The following is a 19,588-nucleotide window of genomic DNA, read 5'->3' as shown; positions in this document are numbered from 1 at the left end:
AAAGATTTCAATTCACAATCAATTCTTTATTAAAAGCACTTTCTTTTGGCCACATGCAACAAGCCAGAATAATACTTCCTTGCTCAGTTACGAAAACTGCTTTTTAAACTGCTGAAGCCGTTTGCTGGTTGTAAACTGCTTCCTGATGAGTCCCGATTATGTTCAGCTGTGGGGGGATAGTATGCTGCTTCACGGATGGCAATCAGAATTCAGCTTCACTCCTCTTCTTGGTTTCTGGTATCCGGTAACAACTGCTCCGAATTCGCGATGGCTGACAATATAGTCCGATGCACTTTATTGCACTCAAGCCAAGCTTGGTTAGCGTCCAATTAGATGCACTTTTATTGTTCTGCACAATCACTTCAGTTCAATTGTCTTCGAGTGCTATGGCGAATTTGTGAACATAAAATGGTTCACACTTTGACTTCTTGAGCGATCGGTGGTCTTCACTTAAAGTCCGATATTTGTTCCAGAACCACTATTCCGGACGGTCATCCGGTTCGAAGGACCAAATGTTTAGGCACCGGAACACTATTTCGGACCGAATTAAGAACTCGCGAATTTAAACTTAACTTCAAAATCGAAACACTTTATTTTCCGATTAGCGAATAATGAGCGTTTTATTGGGGTGATCTTATCAACACGGCGGATTGGTTTGAACTGTGTCGAGTCAGCTGTGTTGTGTAAAAAGTGGAGAATATGGTAGAAAAGAATACAATAAAACTTTCCTATTTGCATACGATTCACACAACTTCATTTTATATAAGTGTTGATTCTCATGTTTCTAAAAGCTTCTATTCGAGCAGTGAACAGAGCTTATTATCCATCCGAAAGTCTTTTTAGATCACTTTCGGATGGATCTGACTTTGACATTTGCGATGTTTTCAGCTGTCCTACTACCACTAGTGAGCGGTGCGAAATGTGCGAGATTACACTCAAACAGATAGGATAAGCAGGGTTCGAAATTTCTGTATGCCTTTTTTATAGTTGAACAAGGTCCGCAAAGTTTCATTATCGTGGTTGGGAGAACTCTTGATGAGGAATCAAACGCTCTCCATTTTTGAAACTAAAATAGAAAACAGATAGAAAGAAAATTAATCACAAAAAAACAACTTAAAACATAAAAATACTCACGTTCAATTTCAATTCCTCCTAGTTTGTTTTGGAAAAAGTTGAAACATCCTTTGGTGATCAAGTACGAATGTTTACATTTTTAATTATCGCCTGCTTTGAAAAGTCGATAATTCAAAGTTTATTTCATATTGATGTTTAAAATAACAGCAATCTAAGCATTGGCCATGGTACAGAGGTAGCGTGTTCAGTTTTCACCCCGCTGGTTCAGGTTCAAATCTCCAAGCATGAAAATTTTTAAAGTAAGTATGAAACTCATTCACATTCAAAGCAACATCAGATTAATATTAAAAGGTATAAAAAACCATAGCAAGAAAAGGATTTTTTCTTTTTTCATTAATCTTTTTTTAGGTCTCATGTGGCGGCTGAATAGCCTTCTACTCAGCTTCTATTATGGACTTTAGAAGTATCGATAAGAACTTAAATTTGAGGCTGAGTAGAATGCTACTCATTCGTTTAACAAAGCTGAGTAAGCTTTTAAGAACCTGTTTTATGGAACTTTTGGTTACTTGGGTAGGATCTCAGTGAAACTTTATGTTTCTTTGAAGAGATCTTCTTTACTTAACTCTAAGCGTACATCTTTCGAAGTTATGGTGAACCTCGACATGGATGACTTGAACTCTAACCACTACGCCAAAGCCGCTTCGGTGATTGTAGAATGTTGAGTAGAGAAGTACAATAATGAAGTTCCGAAATAACAGTGTGCTTAAAATGTTATTCATCAACACATCTGTATAACCGGCTTTAACAGTTGACAAAAGTCTGAACACTAATACAACTTAAATAATCTGAGAATGAAGAAGTCGAGTCTTCAATGATTAGAAAAGAAGGGAAATGTTGAACTGTGAAATGCTTCAGTTTATATTGTTCGAAAAAAAAAAATCCGGAAAGCATCGAAAAATTATCTGATAGATTTTATTTGGCACATTTGTTTTTTTCTCATCCCCGATGTTTTTAGAACTCGGTTCGCAAACTGTTCTAGGAGTACTTTTTTAAATACACTGCGATGGTTACAGAAGAAGTATCTTAGAGTTCAGTTTTGAGTACAGCACCTTAGAAAGCAATATACAAGAAGTTAAAACTGCTTACTTAGGAATGAAAAAGAAAGTACCAAGATTATAAGGTTAAGTTATAAGTTTCTAATTTAGCCAATAAGTGTCGTCGAAGTTCCTTATCCAAAGTTTTCGAGTAAACGAGAAACAGTGACACAAAAAAGGGTGTTTAATTGTTATCCTTGAGTGATTGTAAATTAATGTATGTTCTTTAAAAGTTAATGATTATTGCCAATTGAGAGAAATAAAATATATTGTTTTTGGAAAGATGGCCAAAAATAACTCTAATTTCTATGAATAAACTTAATTTTTATCTCATGAAAAAACTTCGATGTTTAACGTAGCATTTGGATCAATGAAACCCTCCAGCATTTGGCAAACAGCCTAAGAGGGGGCCTACCTTTTTCACCGTTTTTCAAAAACAGTCTTTCAGCACTTTTTTTCTGAAATGGATTATTGGTGATAAAACCCCACGTTGGACGGCAAAAGAACTGCTAGAGCTTCCGAACAAATTTTCTCAGACAGAAAAAAAAACTGCAAACTAGGAGAATTCTGTATTATAAATAAATGGCGGCACACAAAGGACCCACCCACGCTAGACAACAGCTGCACCAGCAGAATTCCCGTTCCGAAGTCGGTATTGTCCTACTCGTCTCGTCATCTTATCGCTTGGCTGCTGCCGGATGCCGAAACGTATTGCGGATATAAATATATAGAGGAGATTGCCCCATTTTCCCGGATCGTCTTGGACCAACAGACGGCGAAGAAAGAGGGGGTGCCAGTTTCTTGTGCTAATAGGCAAAGTGCCAATAGTAATCCATATTTTATGCCCACAGGTTTGGCTCTTCTACAAAGTATCTCACCGAAGTTATTAAAAATGTAATGATTTACCTAGGGAATTTCTTACATTGAAAAGGAACTCTCAGCTCAAAGATTGGGTAGGGTTCATGAATTAAAATTTTTAACTCCAGGATTTGTTGATTTTTCTTCCTGGGCCGAAACATGAACGATATCTTTCGTTAAAAAGAAGTAATACGGCAACTAAATTTGCACAAATTATACATTATCTCCATGCAGATAGGGCAATAATAATTAATTACTTGTTCTTATAGAAAACGAGAAACACTTCGCAATCATCTACAGTTTCACGCTTTCTGGTAGCTGAATTGTTTTTTTTTAGGTATTTTATTTATAAGAATTTTTTGCAATTTTGAATCGTGAAGGTTAAAAAACCTCATTCAAATGCAAGAGATTATAGACATCAAATGGTATATCACTCTCTCTATGCTCTTGATTAATACTAGAGATTAATCAAATGTTGACAATAAGTTCCAATACGACTCTAATTTCCATTTTGCTGTATTGATTTGTTACTTAAGGACCTCATGATTCAAACATGGCTTAACCACCCCTTAACACTCCTAAGTTAGGAGTCCTGACAAAGCTTGCGAATTTTTTATTTTATTTTTGGCCGAGTCAATTTTTCCTTTGAATGCCTGAGCTGCGTGGAGAATCCGCTCAAGCTAACACGGACAGAGCTGAATCAAAATGAAATCAACAATCTAGGCTCTCTTGCTCAAGATCAACTCCTCACTCATCCGAGGTGGTAACTTTAGCAGACTTGCAAGGAGCTTAAGTCTGATGGAAAACAAATCGCAAGTCTTTAAAAAAAGGTTAGATAAGGGATTTTTCGATGCCAAGAAATTAAACGACTTTTAATATTTACAAGCCCGCAATCTTTCACGTGAATCGTCTAAACATAACCTTACAATACTGTGTGTGCAGAAGCACACAAACACCCACACACACATACACACCTGAACCCTACCCACAAGAAGACGAGAGAGCAAACACGTGTGCTGCTTGTTAAATCTTGACAACGAAGATACCAAAATTTCCGCCTTTCCCAAGGAATCACTTTTCGGGGAAATTTGTGCGTGTCTTTTAAGCATATTTTGAGTGTGAGGAGTTTGTGTGTGCGTGCGTGGGTGTGTGTGTGTATGTGTGTCAGACGAATGTGTGGTAGGTTAATATTTGCGACATGTGTCGGTCTTGTGAAGACTGGAAAGTAAAAGACTTCGGCAAATTCGATTAAGGCAAATGGAAGAATGCGACATCATGAAACAAGAATGAGCTAAGGTGAAGGTACCATCTTTGGAAAATTAAAACTGAAAATTTTCGACTGAATCTGCCTTAAAGACATAGGTTTATAGCAACGATTCATAGTTGGCGCAAAGATTTCAACTTAAGCGGTGTGATATTTTGATTAAGAAAGCTGTTAACCTGTTTTATTTTTTGGTAAAAAAAATGTTCTTTTACCCTTACCATCGTGCAGAAACCATCTCTCAGGAACGCCACAGACAACGTGGAATAAACGGAATTAGCAAATGACACTTAACTTGTGTGTGGTGGGTGATGAAAACTCAATGGAAAAGCTTTTCATTCATGCTCGTTTCATTTGTTGCATGGCTGATTCCATTGTTGTAATTTTGTCGTCCTGTAATGGGCGGCGACATGTGATCACACCACCTCACGCCAGTAGGGATGGATATTGAATTGAACGATGTTTCTGTAGAAAAGCTTCTTTGACGCCTTTTCATACGGAAGGAGCTTTTTGTCTGGACAACATTTAGTTACACATTCCGACACTCGTATCATCCATTTGATACGACTTGATTTGTATCAATTTACTGACACATCCACATTACGTTAGTTTCGAAATAAAATCCATAGACATTTGATCAAAATCGTAAGAATCTCGTCTCGTATCGTGTTACGTATTAAGGAGTATATTCGAAAAAAAAAATCCAATACTTTGTCCCAAGAGTCCCAGAAAAGTCCCAGTGGGAGACCTAAAAAAGAAGCTGGAAGAAAACCGGGACCGGAGAACAAAAAGACGGAGGCAAAGGTGAAGCGGATGATGAAAGCAAATCCCAAAGTCTCAAGCCGTGATTTGGCTAAAGAGATCGGCATGTCGCAAAACTACGTCCAGAATGCAAAGAAGAGATCTGGACTACATACATACATACAAGGTAGAGAACTTCCCAAATCGCGATGAGCGGCAACAATCTACGGCTGAAACTCGGGCATGGAAGCTCTACGAGAAGATGCTGACAAAATATGGCTGCTGTGTGATGGACGACGAAACGTATATAAAAGCCGATTTTAAGCAAATTCCGGGGTTGGAGTTTTTCACCGGCAAGAGCAAGTTCGATGTGGTGGACAAACTTAAGAAGAATGAATTGTCGAAGTTTGCCTCTAAATATCTCGTTTGGTAGGCCATCTGCTCTTGCGGACTGAGGAGTGAGCCTTTCGTGACAAAGGGCACAGTAAATGGCGAGATCTTCAAATCTGAGTTCCTCGAGAAGCGCCTTTTTCCGTTCTTGCAGCAGCACGACGAAGCTCTGCTATTTTGGGCAGATTTGGAATCATGCCACTATTCTAAAATTGTCCTGGAGTGGTATGAGGAAAATTCTGTCGATTTAGTTCCAAAGGACATAAACCTGTCAAACCGTCCGGAACTGTGCCCGGAGCAGTACTGGGCAATAATATAGCGGTAACTTCGGAAGAGCAAGAAGACATTCAAAGACCAGAACAACATGTTAAGATAATGAAAAAAAAAACTGAAAAACTGGTACCGAATGTCACTGTAAAGACTTTGATGGAGGACATCGAGCGAAAATGCGTTCAATTTTGCACTCAAGGCTCCATCGACTAATTTTTCTTTGATTTTTGAAGTAAATGTATGTATAAAACTACCTTGAAACTTTGGTTTGATTCTAAACATTATAAGAAAATTGGCATGACATTTTCGGTGTCACAATAATTTTGTGTTCGCCTTTTACTTAAAAAAAAATCGTAATGGACGGCAAAACGAACTCTCTTGTAAGCACCTGGCAGGTATCGCCTGTATGATACGGAGTTCAACAAGGAGAAAAATTGGAAAAAAGGATGTCTAGTACTTGAGAAGGCTGACTATCTGTGGAAGCTGCAAATCAGTCAATGTTTCATAACGATTGACTTGATTAATGACCTAATATACAAAGAAGGCGGCCTCCAAAGGCGAAGATTTTTCCTGCATAGAAAATATTTATGTTGTTGACAGATCGTCACAAAAATTTTCACATGTAAACATTACATTACTAGGCAGCTTTGCTGAAAATTTCATAAATTTCAATCCATGCATTTAAAAGTTATTCGCAAAACAAAGTATTTTGCCATTTTCCATTCATTTTTTTTTAAATTTATTAAGGCGTAAAATTATGTAAAAAGTTTCAAACAATCAGCCGAAATTACTAAAAAAAAGTTTAAGATATGAAAAATTGTTCTGGCATTCTCAAAATCGATCAGCTGCACTTACTATACATACCTCTTTGGATCTAAGGACTGTAAATGTTTTTTTTTGTCAAATTTAGAAAAACAATATGACCAAATTATCCGTTTTTTTGTCTGATGAGATAATGATGATTATTAATAATATAAAATTATATGAAATTTGTACCTGGCGATCAATGATTAAACTAAAAACTTATTAAGAATCTATCCTTGATTTTTTCTAAACCAGATAATTCTAGTTTATAAAAGAGGTATAATATAAAAAACGAATTTCATTTTGCATTTAAAGGCTTAAAGCTTTAATTTTTTATAAGTTGCTTTAATGTACCGTGAAACGAGGCATCATGCAACAGCGGGGTTCGATGCAACATTTATATAACACTACATTAAATCAATTTTTAATTTAATGTATTGTAATGAAGTTATCTTTTAATGATCACAAAATGATGATGACATAATTTCTCACATCTTAAGCTAGTTTTCTTAAATTTTTTATTTTTATGTAAAATTTGAAAAATCGAGCAATAAATGTACAAATTTTAACATTTTTTTATGCCGAAAAAAACTTTACCCAGTATGACGGATCGGCTTAATAATATTACCTACAAACTTTTTACTGGTTTCCTCATGTTATACCAACATTGTTGGTAAAAAAATATTTTTCGAACAATCACCCAATGTTTTTAAATAAATATTTTTAAAATTCCGTTAGGTGTCTGGGGTTAAATGCAACAAAATGCAAATCAAAGAAATACCTTGTAAATCTCGTTTCCATGTGTTGGAATATGAATGTTTTGCATCACGCGTTTGTAAACATTGGAATTTCATTCATCCAAACATTTATTTCAATGATTTCAGCTTTTAGAATTTTTCGTAGTATTATTTAACCCCTAAAAGTATGCAGCATCTTCATTTTCAGAAAAAAATGTGAAAATTAGTTTTTACAGACCCAAAAACTACTGCAATTGGTGTTGGCATGCGTAATGGTCTTTAAGGCATCGCTATTATATTAAAAACTATAAATTTTCGTACGTGTTCTAAGATTTTTCATTAAAAACAAAGTTTGTTGCAAGTTACCCCATTTTCTAAGGAGGGTGAAGATCGCATGTTTTTAGAAAATTAAAAATAACTGAAGAAACCTATAATTTTTCTAACTATGCCAATTTGATACCCCAGCATCCTTAAAACTTTTGATGCATAAAGGGTAGGATTAATTGTGGACATAAGTTTTTCAGAAGCCATTGAAGTTGAAAATTGTTGCATGTTGCTCCAGTTGACGGTACGTGATTGACCATTGTTATTTGAAGATACCAGAGAAACTAACTTCTACGCAGTTAGCACATGAAAGAAAAAAATCGAATCATAGACCCCCTATTTCCCTCCCTGAGAAAAATTTCTCCGGGCTCCCCGAAGAATTAACCCAACAAATATTTTTTACCGACAACCCGCTGAAACAATATCTAGATATAATTTTTAATCAGCTATCTGGCTGAAATAAGGAAATAAAAATCCACAGCGAAGCGCCTTTTCAGCTCTTAAACATATTTATTTATTTAAGTCTTTGACTGCCGTCATACAGACCGAGTATTAAAATTAACTTATGATTATATTAAAGTTATGTTAAGGCTAGGGAACGTCACGGATTGCACATTTAAACATTGATTTGGATACATTGAAGTCAAACAAGTGTGACACATCGTTGAAGACATCTGGATTTGGAGAAATCAATCAGCGAAGATGATATCCGATGTCTGTCAGATGTTTGCCAGCGTATTTTCCCTTCTCTTGTCGTTTTTCCTTCATTGAAACTTGTCTTGAATTTCGAACCTTCGACTTGTAGGTCTCATGCCGCAGAACGCAGAACCAACTATGAATTCTGTGGAGCATGAGAAAAGTGTCGTTCTTAAGCGACCGAAATATCTTCCAACCAAGGTTGAAATGCTTTTAGAATAAAAAGTGAATTTTTTGACTAGGCCATCTTATGAAGTAGAGTAAGAAATTGTGAATTTAGAAGATAAAAAATCTTTATTTCGATCAACTAGCTATCATGATTAATAAATAAATGAATAGTTATTGTCTTCTTCTTCTTCTTCTTCTTCTTCTTCTTCTTCTTCTTCTAACACCAACATGGCCAAAACTTGAATGCATCCTGGAAAATGAAAAACTTGCGTTCCTCATTTTTCTTTTCAACATTGTATCTGATACATGCATTGCAGATACTACTACGGCCAGGCCAACCATGTCATGAAAACGCAAAAGATACAGGAACAAGGGGGAGATGAAGCGTGGAGATCCCTACCAAACGCTTCTTATGATTATATAGGGTTAGTTTATAAAATGATTATGTTTAAAATGTTCAGTTTAAATCAGAAATAAAAACAATAAAAAATGGGTTGATCTCACCAGAAACTTCTTGGGTTGACGCTTATCCAGACAGGCCTGGGAAGATGATCTCTTCCTTCAGTTTATTAATTTTGTATTACAATTGCTAACATTTTTGAACCGGCGATTCCTGGCCACTGTTCACTTTGTACCTCATGCAAATTTTTTTCCCGAGTACATCGCTTGAGCTTTTAGTACGATTCATCGGTCGTTATGTGTAGATGCTCGATGCTCTAGTTACAAGCTTCTTCGTAATTTCCAATCAGCTCTGGCACCTGATTCAGCTGTCGCAGCGGTCACTAGACATTATCCACCAATTTTGGCAATGAACTAGGCTCACCTCGAAACATCAACCAAACAAGAAATCAAAGCATCAAACTTCTGAACAATTTCTTCAACACACAGAAAAAACAGTTTGAAAATAATTTTTTTCCAGCAGCAAAAAAAAACACATCCGTCACCCACTAATAAATAAATGAATAGTTATTGTTTGATAAAACTTAATAATGTCAAAAATGGTTGAACAAAGGCTGAACAAGTTATTCTTTAGCCAATTTTTCCCTACTTTCTATTGGCTGAAATAAAACTTCCCTATACACGCTGAAACAGTGCTGAATTATTTCTTTCTTCAGCCAGCAAGCTGAAACAGCAATCAGCACCTTAACATAGGGTTGCCATCCGTCCCGCAAAAGCGGGACATGTCCCGCTTTTTGGTTGAATGTCTCGCTGTCCCGCTTTTTCCTCAAAATGTCCCGCTTTTTTTCTTGGAAAATTTTTAAAAAGTTCACTAACTTACACTTGAAAAAATCAAACTTTAGCCTCAATTTTAATTCATTGGTTCAACACAGAAACGGTTTCAAAAACTTTTTTTTTCTCAAAATAGGCAGCATTTTTCATATTTCATATAAGGCATTACTGAATAAATCTAATGTTCTTAGCATTACAGAAAGATTCTGATTCAGTATGGAGAAAATATTGTGAAGGTTGCTTTCAAATGATTGAAGATTTTTCGCCGGATTTTAATAATTAGTATGCAATGATGGAAGTTTTCTTGAGTTTTCAAATGTTTAAAACAAATTTGAAATATTTTTGTAACTACACAATGGTTTTATACACGGTATCAAATACGCCATTGACTTGTAGGGCTTATATTTAATATTTATACATATTTTCTCTTGAATAACGTGTTAATTCGCGAGAAACGTGAAAATTAAACGTGTTTATGACAAAAACCAGGGAAAACAGAAGTCATGTAAGAAAAAAAACTGAACAAAATCAATCCGCGTGAAAAAAAAACCTCAGTGTACAATGAACAACTTTGGATGATGCTTGGTTATACAATTAAGCTGTTTTTATTTTTTTTTAAAGGAAAAAAAGATGTTTTAGAGAGTTTTTTAAATGTCCCGCTTTTTTCGGCTGTGTCCCGCTTTTTTATCGTGAAATGTCCTGCTTTTTTCTGAAAGTATCTGGCAAGCCTACCTTAACACAACTATGTTCAGAGATTTGGCGTTTTAAAGCAGCAAAAATGTTCGTTCGGAATCCGGCCCTGCTGATTGAATAAATTCAACCAAAGGCTAAAGAAATTGTTTTAGTTGGTATTCTTAATACCATCAATCCAGCCATAGGGCATGGTACAAAAATACACGTTCAGCTATGTAAATAACGTTCAGCTTTTATCTGGAGGGCTCAATTTCAACTCTTAAAGCATACAATTGTTTCAAGGAAGTTTCATTTTTATTTGAGAAGTGGCACCCTGACCCCAACCCTGAAACTTTTAAATTTCGCTTTACTCACGATAACATTCTAGGCAACTTTTTTGCAAACATTTATGCAAAAAAAAATCATCAAATACGTCATTGCTGACGTAGGCCACATAAATATTAAACTATCAGTTGCAAAAAAAAAACAGGGAAAATTTCCCAAGCGCACGTGGTGAAGCTGCCTGCCTAGCTGGTTGGTACACCATGTTGAAGTAATTTTTTTTCCCGGGAACCGAAGCATTTCCTGCATAGCGAAAAGTTCAAATTCCTCTGCCCTTGCGGAGTTGTTTGGTTCACATTCTTTTTTTTTACTGGAAGCTGGGAGCAGCAGCAGGAGTAATTTGTTAAAGCGTGATTGTTCTAACGTATCGATATTTAATTTTTTTTTCAGACCTTGATGGTGTTTCGATTTATGTCATTGGTACAGAACTGTGGGTAATTTTTTTTGAAGAAAACTAAATGGTACCACTCTTGTTTGGTCAACTACCCTTGGTCGGTAGTAACATAGGAAAGATAACTGTGTGAGAAATTGCAACGAGATCCCGGATAGTTTCAAAAAAAAATTTTAGAGCGTTTCAAATGAACAAACCACCTCCATTTATTTGCTCCACCGAAGCGGAAGGAATGATAGAACAACCGCAAAAAAAGATAAGTTCAGCAATAGGCACACAGGACACTTCTGAAAATTTGTCAAGATTTACATTATTGACGTCACGTTAGGTCCTTTGGAAAATTTTGCAGTTTTTAACCGTGGGACGTTAGGGAGCCAGGCTCATTGGCAGGCGATTTTTTATGGTTATTCAGACATGCAGGCGGCGCGATTGTGTGACGTCATACGCTAGCAAAGACGTCATTCTTTCGAGGATGTTGATTAATTTATCGTTCAGCTGAATTCAGATGGCTTCTTAGTTTGTTGCTGTTAAACATTTTACAGACTGCTGTAAAAAGTGAATTAGAAAAAAGCAACACTGTGACTAGCTTTAAAATGCATGAATGCAAATCGATGGAATTTTCAGTGAAACTACCCATTTGTATTTAAAGAATCTAAACTTTTCAAAATTTATCTACTGTGACTAAAACAATTTTAACGGTTCACTGACTGAAAAGCACGTTTTTTACCCCACCTTTTACATTTTTGTGGTCATGATCTTAAAAAAATAATAAAATATATATCCTCATGCGAACGTACAGCTTCTAACTTTAGATTTTTTGAACATTATCTAAGTAAAAATTTTTAACATTTCGTGACCGATGTAGTCTTTTTTGAGAAGCATGTTCTTTGAAAAATATTTCATAGACTTTAATTAACGAAAAAGTTGTGTAGCTAAATAATGTCTGAAAAAACACATCTGAGTTATATTACGAGGTTCGTAAAACTATTATTTTTTTTTTACAAATCGGTTAAAAATTAAGAAAGATACCGCGATTTTAAGCGAGAAGTGTCAAATTGACACTCAATGTCTGTTTAGGGAGTTTTTTGTTTGGGCTTTCAGGGTGCTTCCATAAAAAGGAGTAATGATGCAAAATGAAAGATTTCAGGAATACATGGAGGGTCGAGACGATGTTTTTTGGATGGGCCTGAATAAAGATACACGCTGCCAAACTTCCAAAAGTGTCATATTGACAATCAAGCGCGGATTAGGGTTAAGATCTCTATTGAATATATGTAAAAAATATCGTTGGAAAACCGAAATTAGTACATTTACCCTATAGAACTCAATTCCTAAGTCAGGAATATTACTATTTTTTCTTCTCTATGGATTGAAAAAAATGTTCTGACAAATATTACTAAGTGAAGTATATTTTGCGTAACGAGTTATGCTCCTTGAGCAAAAAAATGTAAACAATTAGTTTCAAGCACAAGGCAACTTGTGATAAAACAACTAATAAGTGTTGCAGGGAAAGATCATTATTGAGTACTGCGAAGCAATCTGGACTGATATTTATTCCATTTATTTTTGTTTTATGTATTTTGAAAAAATACCATGTTAATAGCCTATTTGGGAACATCCATAAATGACGTAGCATTTTGGGGGGAGGGGGGGGGGGGGGGGGGGTTTGACTTTGTGTGACGATGTGAGACGAGAGGGGGGGTAGGGGTTCAAGTAAAGCTACGTAGCTTTAATTAAATATCGAAAAAAAATCAAAATTGTTTTGAGTAATTTAAACAGGACACGAAGTGCTGGTCATCTCTCCGGAGGACGATAGAGAGTGGGTGGAGGCAGCTGACATCGCAGATGCAATTATTCCAGCCGAACAGACGATGGGGGAAAGCTGCCCAACGATTTCATTGGAATCCAGAATGGAGATAATTTGGACCGACGCAACTAATTGAATACTTAAATACTAGCTATCCGGTTTGTTGAAAGGTAGCTTGATTGTTTTGGACTGATTGATATGCTTTTTTAAAATTCCATTTATAACTTTTTTCCCTTTTTTTGTTATCATTCTTGCAAAATGCTGATAATAAAAGAAAAATTTAAATCCGATTTTTGAAAATGAGGGGGGGGGGGGTTTATTAAAGCTACGTTATTATAGAGAGGGTCTATGACTTTGTGACGAAATGCTACGAGGGGGGAGAGGGGGGGTATAAAAACTCTAAAAAAAAGCTACGTCATTCATGGATGTTCCCTTTTTACTCCGACAAAAAAAAAACAAAAACAAAAAAGAGGGGGGGGGGGGGAGGATTTATCAGCTTACGTAATTTACGTTGCAGCGTAACGGGTAAAAATGGTGCACGTTATAAAAAGGTAAAATTCACCGATATAGGTGAATGCTCGTGGAAGTATTAAATTTAACTTCTACCTTTTCGAGATGAAACTTACCTCACAGCGAGGTAAAGTTTAGCTGAGTCGAGCTGGAAAAAGGTACAATTCACCTAAAAAAAGGTGAATCCAAAAAAGGTAAATCTTACCTCGTAGCGAGGTAAAGTTCATCTGAATAGAGCTGAATAATTAGGTACAATTTACCTATTTAGAAAAAGGTTAAGCCAAAAAAAGGTTGAACTTACCTCGAAGCGAGGCGAAATTGACCTGGATTGAATTAATTAAAACGGTAAAATTCATTCCGAAAAAAGGTAACTATTTGCCGAATCCGTTTATTGAGGTTAAGCTGTTTTGTCATTCAAGAACAAGTTTTGCTTCATGCTCAATATGTGAAAATCGGAACAGAAAAGTGAATGTTTTCTTAAATTTCATTTAGTGTTACTAGTTCTCGTCATAAAACTTAGCTTTTGTTACAGATTGACCAACAGAGCTTAGAAGTGTTTTCCACGTCATTCCGGAACATCCCTCAGATATCAATCCGGATAAGCCGGACCTGACCGAATTAGTCGAACGGAGAAGGGCATGAGTGTGTTCACGCCAGAAGAACGTGAAAAAGGTGACCGTGAGGAAGCAGAAGTATTTGCCCGGCAATGATGCGAAACGAAGATCACCATACCGAGTTGCCACGAGCCTAGTGAAGAAAGTTAGCCTGCACTTGCCTCAACATTTTCTTTTATACAAGGTGGTACATTTCAACATTAATTGTAAGGTAGAAGTCCCTATTTAATTTAAATGAATATCAATTATAGAATGAATTTTGTTTTATTTTCATTGTAGATACCAACAAACCCAGGTGGCATTTACCTTTTAAATCAGTGAGTAAACCTATTATTTACTATTATTCACTATTTTTATCACCTGGTGAATGCGAAAAAGGTCAAATTTACCGTGAATAATTTTCGGCAAAGAAGTCCAATTTTTTTTCTTAACAAACGAAGTTTATTTTTAAACCAACGTTTCGATATCGTATGATATCATCTTCAGGGATTGAAAATTCATCGTTGTTTCTGCTTTTGTAAAAGTAAACTATAGTGACGAAGAAATCTAAACAGTACGCTTTTACAAAAGCAGAAACAACGATGATAATAAACTTTTGTGTTTTCAGCATGATTAAAATTTTGTTCGCGTTGAAGTTTCTTTGTTTTGCTGTCAGACGTGCTGAGAATAGTAGCGTCCATTACCAGGGGGCTCAATTGAGCCTTTTGGTGTGGGGGAGTGTGGTGGGCCGCTACAAAAAAAAACGATGAATTTACGATACAAACATACGATATCGAAACGTCGGATTAAAAATAAACTTCGTTTGTTAAGAAAAAAACAATTTGGACTGCTTTGCCGAAAAATATTCACATTAAAATCATCCAGTCAACATCTTCAAATCAACGTAAAATTTACCTTTTTGGTAGGTGAATTAAAAAAGGTTAAATTTACCTTTTTGCTAGGTGAATGAAAAAATAGTAAAATTTACCAAAAAAAAAACTGGGTGGAAAAAAATTACATCTGCTTTTCGGAAAATTAAATCTTTTTTTTTTTATTTTCCGTGGGTATTTTATGCGTTACGTGAATCATGGATGCCACCTAAGCAGTTAAGCAGTTTGCGAGATGGATTTAAAAAAAATCTAATTTAAAAAAAATATCGAAATCGACTGCAAAACGAATTTTTTAGCAAATATCTTGCAGCCAGTAATTTTTGTCTCAGCTGGATGTTCCGGAAAAAACAAGATGAAAACTTTAAATTTTTTTCATCTTGTTATGATAAAGCTGACAATTCGTGGTAGCATCAAATCAGTAAATGGTGTATAAAGGGTGATACGATAAAAATTTGGTTAATATCAACTTGACGTATTTCTTTCAATTTTGCATTTAAAAAATCTGAACACCCCTCATTTTGAAAGTGTGTGTGTGTGTAGAATGTTGCTCCTATATTGATTTTGGACTCTTCAATTGTCAAAATGCCGTCCAAGGAAGAAGAGCAGCGTATCAAAATTTTGCTCGCGCATCGCGAAAATCCGAGCTACTCGCACGCAAAGCTGGCAAAATCGCCAAAAGTTGCCAAATCAACCGTTACAAATGTAATTAAAGTGTTTGAGGAACGTTTGTCGACAGCCAGGAAGTCTGGATCGGGGGGAAATCGAAAACTGGAAGCCGCTGAGACGACAAAGAGAGTTGCCGGTAGTTTCAAGCGAAACCCTTACCTCTCTCTCCGAGATGCCGCAAATAAGCTGGGTGTATCGTCTACAACCGTGCATCGAGCCAAAAAACGAGCCGGGCTATCGACTTACTAGAAGATAGTGACTCCAAATCGCGATGATAAACAAAATACGACGGCCAACGCGCGATCCCGGAGGCTGTACACGACGATGCTGACGAAGTTCGACTGCGTGGTAATGGACGACGAAACCTACGTCAAAGCCGACTACAACCAGCTTCAGGGACAGGAGTTTGATACGGTAAAAGGAAGGGGAAAGGTAGCAGATATTTTCAAGCACATGAAACTGTCAAAGTTTGCGAAGAAATATCTGGTTTGGCAAGCCATCTGTACCTATGGCTTGAAAAGCAGCATTTTCATAGCTTCCGGGACTGTCAACCAATAAATGTGTTTGAATAAACGTCTGCTGCCTTTCCTGAAGAAACACAGTTGTTCCGTACTGTTTTGGCCGGATTTGGCATCTTGCAATTACGGTAAAAAGGCCATGGAGTGGTACGCCACCAATAACGTGCATGTGGTTCCCATGGAAAAGAACCCCAACACGCCAGAGCTCCGCCCAATTGAGAAATACTGGGCTATTGTCAAGCGGAACCTAAAGAAGACCAAAAAACTGCTAAGGACGAGCAGCAGTTCAAGGCAAACTGGCTTTCTGCGGCGAAGAAGGTGGACAAGGTGGCTGTACAAAATCTGATGGCAGGGGTTAAGCGTAAGGCCCGGCAATTCGGATTTGGAAAAGCTGAAGCCTAACTGAATATTTTTCCTGAATTTGATACTAAATAAACTTGAAAAAGAAATTTAATTTGAGTTTTTAAATAAACGATTTCACCGATTTACACGCGTTTTCCCTTGACCAAATTTTGACCGTATCACCCATTAGCCATAGCACTTCCACAGGTCTCACAAAGTTGATATCCTATTTTGGTTGGATTTGGAAACGGATGGATGTGCTTAACTTTACATAGCTTCGATCAATAAAAATAAACGAGTTTAGAGTCCTTCGAGCTCCAAGAAGTAGAGAAAATCAACTAAAAAATCCTTGATTTGTAAAAGGGTTGGCTCATAGTGTGAAATATAGTGTGAAAGCCGATGCACTTCTTAATTGGATGCTGTCTCAAAAACCACTTGACAGATCGTCACATTTTGCATATGTAAAAATTACATTGGGAGGAAGATTTACCTAAAATTTCATCACTTTCCATCCATGCTTTCAAACCTTATCCAAAGCACAAAGTGTTGCATTTTTTTTTTACACTATTTTTTGGTGTTCATTATTATGCTGTAGTTTGAACCATCTATTGGTGACTTGCAGCTTGTTTCAAATTGTTTTTTTATGTTGCTTTACAGCGACGTCAAAAACAGAACATAGTTGTACGCTAAAATGTAAGGCTGAGGAGAGAATAAACACAACGAGCTTAGTCAGAAATACAATATTATTTTCACAGAAGATACACAGGAAAAATCATTTGTGTTGCTGATAACATACAATGTGTTTTTCTACTGGCATTTAGGATTTTCAATGAAGAATGAACTTTTTTTGGTAAAAATTTGTCATTTGAAATAAAATCATAAGTCATTTAAATGTACTTTTAACAAAGTCAATGTAGGAATAGATAAAAAATTGTTGATGCTAATTCTAGCTAAGGTAGCTCCGATGAAGTTTTTTTTTTCAATCATTTTTGGCTGATTTCAAAACTACTTTTAATTTTCTAGACATAACATCTTTACTTTAACCATGTTTGAACATTTTCACCATATTGTCGGTAATCATTAGGATTTTTTCAATGGAAATTGCAATTTTATTATCTTACAAGTTGATTGATCAATTACGTGAAATTTTGTTGTGTCTTATTTAAAAAAAAGGATAAATTTAAGACTTTTGGAAGTCACCGTAAGGATCACTCCAAAACCCATTCACAAAAAGTATAAGCCATCATTAATAAAAGTCTTATCTGGATAAGATTACACAAAAAATAAAAATCGTTGAGGATAGAAGTTTTTACTTGTTATCGTATGTTGAGCGAGCATTTTGTTTTGCCCCGATTCGTCGGTTAGTAAATGTGTTCATTAGTACACCTGTACATATGTATATTAGAAATATGCAGAAAATGTTAGAACACACGCACATACACCTTTCAAGAATAAAAAAGAGAAGTTGAAAGTGCCCGAACGGGGAGCCCATTGTTAAATAACATGTATTAGCAAAGTGGTATAATGGAGAAAAAAAATAGAACACCATTTCCTGTAGGGAGTGATTTCGAAATGCATGAAAATGTTTGTAGGTATGGGAAGCTGTTACAAGGAAGAACTACACGGGGATAGGGATACAATTTCCGCTTTTCAAGGGTTTCGGTTCTTTCTTGGGTTGTTGCTAATAAGAAAAAGGTGTATTACCTTCGGATGCTGTTAATGGAAGGAAGCTGCCGATTGATGTTTATTTCTTTAAAATTAAACAAAAATTTAGGAATGTCAGAACAAAAAAGAAAATGTATCTACAGAAGCAATTGATGAGATCGATTTACGGTCCAATATTAATTGTAAAAGATTCGTCCTACGGCCATTAAATTTTCGACTTGTTTGTATGTGCCTCACGTTATTGGAGTGGCAAACATAGTATAAGATTAGCGCAACAGAAATTTTCTCGCTACTTCACTACTGTAAAGTTTTATGGATAAATCAAAACATCGTCTAAAGCAGCTGGTATCTGCGGCAATCGATGCTCCTAAACTATAGTTACAATCTGCAAACAAGCTCGGTCCCGCTTTTAGCGACATATGATACATTACGGGCTGTTGTTCTGCTTCGGGATTAACCGGTAGTAAAATGTTGGATCATAAAAGCATCATTTCGGCGCTTGAAAGTACTTTGCATTGGCACTATCTGACCTTGTTTTAGTTTTTTGGGCAATGCTACGGCCAGCGTTCCAATATGGCACACAACTGACACTAAAGAGTTTCAAGTTTCTTTATGATGTTTTAAGAAGAGTAAAGTAAACAACAACGAAAGTATAGATACAAGACTGGTGAAACAAAACTATGCCAATCTTTACGAATTAGAAAAAAGAGTACAAAAAAACGAAACCAAAGGAAAACGGAATATTGATTGCAGTGTCTAAGTTTATAAGAGAGTAAAAAGTAAGTTTATAAAAAGTTTGACGAAAGGTGTTAACACACTGACCAGGAGCCGGAGTAGGAAAGTGGACTGAATGACTTACCTTTGGTGGCCGGAGTCACCCTCAGAACTTTGCCGCGAATGTTGACTGTGGGAAAAGCTACTGTAACCGGAGCCTTTGGACATCTGGGAATGTGAGAAATTGAAGGTTTAAATAAACTTGTTAAAACAATCATCTAGCTGGTTTAAACTTCGACAGCACTGGCTAGCTTGCCAAGACCCAGTTCAGGTTCATTGTATTTTTTATCGCTTACAAACTCAGTAGGAGTTCAAAAATCCAACAAAAGTTGTAAGTACCATCTACATTCTTTGGTTTTCAGTATTCTACCTTAACGGAACAGTACACTTACTTGACTAGTATTACTCGAATTGCGGGAATGGCCCATTTCGATTCCACCGGGCACTGTTCCGGTGACCGTTTGCTGGGCTGCTGCATTGCTTCCGGTGCCGGTTTGACTGCCGGTCAATGCACAATGCGTCGTTACGCTGCTGCCACCACCACCCACACTATTCACCGTCACGAGGTGCGTGGACAGGGAAGGAAGCGTCGTCTGGGATGCGATGGAATCCAGCATGGACGATGGCGGTTCGGAAGATTCAGATATCCCGGAGTCGGTTATCAGGAAAGATTGCGGATCCATCTCGATTGATTGCTGGTGTTCTGAAAAAAAGTCAAAAGAAAGCAAAATCAGTAACAATGTCGGACTGAACTCAAATTAAATTTATTTA

At 36.4% G+C, this 19,588-nt stretch overlaps 1 protein-coding gene across 7 annotated transcripts in view; it reads right to left on the bottom strand.

Annotated features, from left to right (window-relative positions):
• LOC129748896 (serine-rich adhesin for platelets) overlaps positions 1-19,588 on the bottom strand; it is a 316,501-nt gene that overhangs the window by 47,726 nt on the left and 249,187 nt on the right. For all 7 annotated transcript variants that reach the window (XM_055743680.1, XM_055743683.1, XM_055743678.1 and 4 more), the window contains exons 6-7: positions 19,210-19,520; positions 18,903-18,985 (exon numbers count right to left, since the gene is read on the bottom strand). In XM_055743680.1, the coding sequence (XP_055599655.1) occupies positions 18,903-18,985; positions 19,210-19,520 (394 nt within the window). The remainder of the gene's footprint in view (positions 1-18,902; positions 18,986-19,209; positions 19,521-19,588) is intronic.

Source organism: Uranotaenia lowii, chromosome 2, assembly GCF_029784155.1.
Source record: "Uranotaenia lowii strain MFRU-FL chromosome 2, ASM2978415v1, whole genome shotgun sequence".
Lineage (NCBI taxonomy): Eukaryota > Metazoa > Arthropoda > Insecta > Diptera > Culicidae > Uranotaenia > Uranotaenia lowii.
Note: the sequence above shows the minus strand (reverse complement) of the source record. Positions and strands in the feature narration are given on the sequence as shown.